The following is a 7,000-nucleotide window of genomic DNA, read 5'->3' as shown; positions in this document are numbered from 1 at the left end:
AGTACATTACCTATCAGACAGTACATTACCTATACAGTACATTACCTATCAGACAGTACATTACCTATCAGACAGTACATTACCTATCAGACAGTATAGTACCTATACAGTACATTACCTATCAGACAGTATATTACCTATCAGACAGTATATTATCTATCAGACAGTATATTACCTATCAGACAGTACATTACCTATCAGACAGTACATTACCTATCAGACAGTACATTACCTATCAGACAGTTTATTACCCATCAGACAGTACATTACCTATCAGACAGTATATTACCTATCAGACAGTACATTACCTATCAGACAGTACATTACCTATCAGACAGTACATTACCTATCAGACAGTACATTACCCATCAGACAGTTTATTACCCATCAGACAGTACATTACCTATCAGACAGCACATTACCTATCAGACAGTACATTACCTATCAGACAGCACATTACCTATCAGACAGTACATTACCTATACAGTACATTACCTATCAGACAGTACATTACCTATCAGACAGTATATTACCTATCAGACAGTACATTACCTATCAGACAGTACATTACCTATCAGACAGTACATTACCTATCAGACAGTATATTACCCATCAGACAGTACATTACCTATCAGACAGTACATTACCTATCAGACAGTACATTACCTATCAGACAGTATATTACCTATACAGTACATTACCTATCAGACAGTACATTACCTATCAGACAGTACATTACTTATCAGACAGTATATTACCTATACAGTACATTACCTATCAGACAGTATATTACCTATCAGACAGTATATTACCTATCAGACAGTACATTACCTATCAGACAGCACATTACCTATCAGACAGTACATTACCTATCAGACAGCACATTACCTATCAGACAGTACATTACCTATCAGATAGCACATTACCTATCAGACAGTACATTACCTATCAGACAGTACATTACCTATCAGACAGTATATTACCTATCAGACAGTACATTACCTATCAGACAGTATATTACCTATCAGACAGTACATTACCTATCAGACAGTACATTACCTATCAGACAGTATGTTACCTATCAGACAGTACATTACCTATCAGACAGTATATTACCTATACAGTACATTACCTATCATACAGTACATTACCTATCAGACAGTATATTACCTATCAGACAGTACATTACCTATCAGACAGTACATTACCTATCAGACAGTATATTACCTATCAGACAGTACATTACCTATACAGTACATTACCTATCAGACAGTACATTACCTATACAGTACATTACCTATCAGACAGTATATTACCTATCAGACAGTACATTACCTATACAGTACATTACCTATCAGACAGTACATTACCTATCAGACAGTACATTACCTATCAGACAGTATATTACCTATACAGTACATTACCTATCAGACAGTACATTACCTATCAGACAGTACATTACCTATCAGACAGTACATTACCAATCAGACAGTACATTACCTATCAGACAGTACATTACCTAACAGACAGTACATTACCTATCAGACAGTACATTACCTTGAGCGGAGTGACTTACAACAAGTGCATTACAATTAGGATGAGGCTGAAAACACTACAGTAGGAGTCACAAACCAAACCTTCCTCGAAACAAATGAGTTAGTCACCATAGAGATGCAGCAGAGGAACTAAATTCATCACTCACACCCCCATATAATCAGATTTACTTCCCAGCTAACAATTCTAGGGAGAGATAACATTTTTGTAATGTTACTCATTAACGTTACCCTAATGTTTCAGTGTCCAGTTTTCCGTTAGTTAGGGGAACATTCAAACTGTTAGCAAAAACCTGTTTTGTTGTTAGAGTTAGGAGAACATTCCCTCAATGTCAAACAGAACATACACAGAACGTGGTTGCCATGTTCTCATAATGTACAATATTACTGTTCTAGACACGTTTCATGGGAACGTTGACAGAACATTAATGTTTCCAGTTTTCTGTGGGTTAGGAGAATATTCCATGAACGTCCGACCAAACATACACAGCACTCATACACAGTGTGGCATGCCATGGCAAAGTTTATGGAATATTTGGCATGGCCCATAGACTTCCACTTTCAAAGTACAGCAACAACAAAAACTAACCCCAGTTTTGCATTTTTTAAGAAAATATGAAAATGTGCATACAAAAATATGCATGTTATGCATCCTACAATCACAGAAAGCAACAGCCATAAACTGTATGCAATCCAACCACTCTAATGCGTTTTAGTTTAGGCGCCACTTAGCGGCAATAGATGTAATTAAAAAGACTTCAGTCGACCGACATATTAAAATAACCCAAATAAACATTTAATGTCTTGTATGAACAGTGTAATTTTAAATATGTTCAACGAATTGTATATTACGATTTTACACAACGGAAATTCTACAAGCTTCAGTTTTCTGAGTCGTTACTATTAGACAGGCAGAATCATGACTACCTACTTCCCGGGTCCTTCTTCTGCCCTTAAATGAATGTCGCCGACTGCATGACGTTCTCTTTACCCACTGTCAGAGAGGAGATTGGGTGGGTTTCTAAACATCTCAACAAATAATCTGTCGGATTTATCAAACATCGTTTGTTAAAAATTCACCACAATCATTTTATCATCATGAATAGTAACGTTTCTTTCATATTTGATCAATATTACAGTAACTTTTCTTTCATATTTGATCGATATTGCAGAACTTTAGGTCCCCCCCACATCCATCGATAATCTACAATGGCCGAGGAAGGGTAAGCGTTTAGCTCAGAGCCAAGGCTAGCTAGCCAACAAATGTGTGAACTTTTCAAACTTTAATTGCGTGTCAAGTGGTGCTGTGTTCCATAAAATATAATTTCCATGCTTCTACTTGCACCTCTATAACGCTTGACAATGAAATATCCGTACCTGGAGTCTCCCAGCTAATACATGTGTTTTAGTCCGGTGGCTGAAACCAAGTAACTATTTTATATGTGAATATAGCTGCATTGTTAACGGAGTAGTTAGATAGTTCCCGGCGCTTGTGTGATGATGTATTTTCTTTAGTCGGATACCCCTTCACTCTACATGATGAGTGAGATCCCCTATCTGACAAGCCGGGAGATTGAGCACATTTAACCCGGCGGACTAGCGGCTTTACCGGTCAGTTGTAGCCAACTAAACTCTTGTACCCCCGCCTCTCCCCATGTCCTTTCCCCTCTCCCCCCACCTCGTCATCCTTGTCCTGCCTTGTCCTCTTCCCCCTCAGCATCGCTGCTGGAGGTGTGATGGATGTCAACACCGCTCTCCCTGAGGTGCTCAAGACCGCACTCATCCACGACGGTCTGGCCCGCGGTATCCGTGAGGCCGCCAAGGCGCTGGACAAGTGAGTCTACATTTCTGGTCATTGGATGTGTCCTAAATGGCACCCCTTTCATTCCATGTGTAATGGCTGGCACACAGTACACTACTTTTGCTTAGAGATTTATGTAGGGAATAGGGTGTCATTTGGGACAGATGGGGATATTGATTGTATTTTTCCCTGCTGTGTTCTATTAGCTAGCAAAGTGTGGTGAAAGTATGGCTGATAATTTGGTTGCCTTCGTTACCCAAAATCTAAACTATCTCTGTCCTAAATGGTACCCTATTCCCTAGCTAGTACACTACTTTTGAAAGGAGTGTTCTATATACTAGGGAATAGGGTGTCATTTGGGAGGTAGATGCGGCGCTGTGTCGTTTTCACAATATCGTAACGTACCGGCACCAAAACTTGTTTTTCTTTCATAGCTTGTTTCTCTCTTTTTTTAAATAGGGAGCCAATTTTGTTTTCAGTACTTATTTCCATGACTGATCAAAATGTGTTGTCGTGGCCCTCCTGTCGCTCTGCAATATGTTTGGAACATCGAAATCGTAATGAATATAGGATCGTGAGAATCACAATACGTATTGTATCGGCACCTAGATATCGTGAGGTCCCTGGTAATTCCCAGCCACGCTAATGTAGTTACCTAGTTATATTCCTTATGTTAACTGCGCCTCGCTCTCCCATCCTCTCCCGTGTCCAGGCGCCAGGCCCACCTCTGCGTTCTTGCTGCCAACTGTGACGAGCCCATGTACGTCAAACTGGTGGAAGCCCTCTGCGCCGAGCATCAGATTAACCTCATCAAGGTATAAATCCTGGGATAGATGGTGTGTGTGTGGGAGGGGACGTGTAGGGGTTACACCAATGAGAAAGCAGGAACTGGTGTGTCTTTACGAGTTGAGAGAAAGTAGGCTGTTTTGACCTGTGGGAACCAATGAAAAGTAAAAGTGTTGCTATGTTATGGTGCTGAACGATGATACTGAGGAGGGTGTCGATTTATACTGCTCCCTATCCTCTCTGTAGTGCACTACTTTTGACCAGAGCTCTATGTACCCTGTTCAACAGTAGTGCACTATATATAGGTTTTCTGTTTGGGACACAACCACTAAAGTCTTGCTACTAGGATGTAGCAAAGCTTTTCGCCTGTATTGAATCCTTCCATCTTTTCTCCCGTCTTCACCTCTCTCTCTTCCTCTGCCTCTTCCTTGTCCACCAGGTCGATGACAACAAGAAGCTTGGCGAGTGGGTCGGTTTGTGTAAAATCGACCGTGAGGGCAAACCCCGTAAGGTGGTGGGCTGCAGCTGTGTTGTCATCAAGGTATATTAAAAAAAAACACTGGCCTGTAAATCTTCTGGAAACGCCTGGGAGAGCTGTATTTATGGAGGGAATGTTCCTCGTGGTGGACAGAGTTATGAGTGTTGAATGTGCTGTTGGTGCCAGTCGAGTGCAGGTGCTGTGCTGTCAGTGTCATGCAGCTGCTTGTCCTATACATCTGGCCAGAGTGTGTCTGCCAGAGTACGAGCCCCTTCACCTCACTGTGGTGTCTGAGGTCCCAATAAATGGCTACATTGACAATTTTATTAGAGTTACTTCACCATACTGACCACAATGTACAGTGTTTGACTTTATCCACGTTTTGTTACGTTACAGCCTTATTCTGAAATTGATTAAATTGTTCCCCCCCCATCAATCTACACACAATACCCCATAATGACTAAGCAAAAGCACATTTTTTTTAAATCTTTGCAAATGTATTAAAATATCACATTTACATAATGTATTCAGACCCTTTACTCAGTACTTTGTTGAAGCACCTTTGGCAGTGATTACAGCCTCGAGTCTTCTTGGGTATGACGCTACAAGCTTGGCACACCTGTATTTGGGGAGTTTCTCCCATTCTTCTCTGCAGATCCTCTCAAGCTCTGTCAGGTTTGAAGGGGAGCGTCGCTGCACATCTATTTTCAGGTCTCCAAAGATGTTCGATCAGGCTCAAGTCCGGGCTCTGCCTGGGCCACTCATGGACATTCAGAGACTTGTCCTGAAGCTTAGGGTCATTGTCATGTTGGAAGGTGAACCTTCGCCCCAGTTTGAGGTCCTGAGCGCTCTGGAGCATGTTTTCATCAAGGATTCTCTCTGTACTTTGCTCCTTTCATCTTTCCCTTGATCCTGACTAGTCTCCCAGTCCCTGCTGCTGAAAAACATCCCCAAAGCCTGATGCTGCCACCACCATGCTTCACCGTAGGGATGGTGCCAGGTTTCCCCCAGACGTGATGCTTGGCATTCAGGTCAAAGAGTTCATTCTTGTTTTCATCAGATCAGAGAATCTTGTTTCTCATGGTCTTGAGTCCTTTAGGTGCCTTTTGGCAAACTCCAAGTGGGCTGTCATGTGCCTTTTACTGAGGAGTGGCTTCCGTCTGGCCACTCTACCATAAAGGCCTGATTGGTGGAGTGCTGCAGAGATGGTTGTCCTTCTGGAAGGTTCTCCCATCTCTACAGACGAACTCCAGAGCTCTGTCAGTAACCATTGGGTTCTTGGTCACTTCTCTGACCAAGGCCCTTCTCCCCTGATTGCTCAGTTTGGCCGGGTGGCCAGCTCTAGGAAGAGTCTTAGTGGTTCTAAACTTATTCCATTTAAGAATGATGGAGGCCACTTTGTTCTTGGGGAAACTTCAATGCTGCAGAATTTTTTTGGGTACTCTTCCCCACATCTGTGCCTCGACACAATCCTGTCTCGGAGCTCTACGGACAATTCCTTCGACCTCATGACTTGGTTTATGCTCTGACATGTACTGTCAACTGTGGGACCTTCATAGACAGGTGGGTGCCTTTCCAAATCATGTCCAATCAATTCAATTTACCACAGGTGGACCCCAATCAATTTGTACAAACATCAAGAATGATCAGTGGAAACAAGATGCCCCTGAGCTCAATTTCGAGTATCCTAGCAAAGGGTCTGAATTATTATTTAAGGTATTTTTTTAAATGTGTGTATAGATATAGATATTTTAAATTTGCTCATATCTCAATCTAATTTTGCTTTGTCATTATGGGGTATTGTATGTAGATTGATGAGGAAAATAATACATTTTTACAATTAGGCTGAAACAATACAAAAATGTGTCAAGTGGTCTGAATACTTTTGGAATGTAGTGTATGTACTTAGTCCCTAATGGGACCCTATTCCCTATATAGGGAACAGTGCCATTTAGGAACTGTCTTATAGCTAGCCCCTGTATAACACTTCATTTATAAATCCCCCTCCCCCAGGACTATGGCAAGGAGTCTCAAGCCAAGGACGTGATTGAAGAGTACTTCAAGGCCAAGAAATGAGGTGTCGTTTTCAATAAAAACTTGTGGAAATAAGTTTTTCTCTCTGGAGTTTTATTAAAGGAAAGGTTCACCCATTTTCATTTTTGTGCGTCTCTTGAGTGTTCTTGTCGATTTCCCCTGGGTCATTTGAATGTTTTCATGTGTATCTGATCGACATCTCATCATACATGTCCGATTTCAATACTGTCCGATGTCATAACTCGAATGAGCCATTAATCATGTTTTTTTTGCGGTGTTTTATTTCACCTTTATTTTTTTACCTTTATTTAACCAGGTAGGCCAGTAGATAACAAGTCCTTTATTTAA

The 7,000-nt window shown here is 41.3% G+C and overlaps 1 protein-coding gene and 1 non-coding gene across 2 annotated transcripts; both read left to right on the top strand.

Annotated features, from left to right (window-relative positions):
- Window positions 1-2,506: 2,506 nt before the first annotated feature.
- Window positions 2,507-6,772, top strand: rps12 (ribosomal protein S12). The gene is made up of 6 exons (XM_029691416.1): window positions 2,507-2,566; window positions 2,726-2,776; window positions 3,271-3,387; window positions 4,067-4,169; window positions 4,580-4,681; window positions 6,632-6,772. The coding sequence occupies exons 2-6, from the start codon at window positions 2,763-2,765 to the stop codon at window positions 6,692-6,694; spliced, it is 399 nt and encodes a 132-aa protein (XP_029547276.1). The 5' UTR covers window positions 2,507-2,566; window positions 2,726-2,762; the 3' UTR covers window positions 6,695-6,772.
- LOC115147426 (small nucleolar RNA SNORD101) lies at window positions 3,042-3,119 on the top strand. The gene has a single exon (XR_003866335.1). It is a non-coding gene; the product is annotated as a small nucleolar RNA SNORD101 (small nucleolar RNA).
- Window positions 6,773-7,000: the final 228 nt, after the last annotated feature.

This window comes from Salmo trutta, chromosome 1 (assembly GCF_901001165.1).
Source record: "Salmo trutta chromosome 1, fSalTru1.1, whole genome shotgun sequence".
In the NCBI taxonomy this organism is placed as follows: domain Eukaryota; kingdom Metazoa; phylum Chordata; class Actinopteri; order Salmoniformes; family Salmonidae; genus Salmo; species Salmo trutta.
The sequence above is the reverse complement of the archived record's forward strand: the minus strand, read 5'-3'. Positions and strand labels throughout refer to the sequence as shown.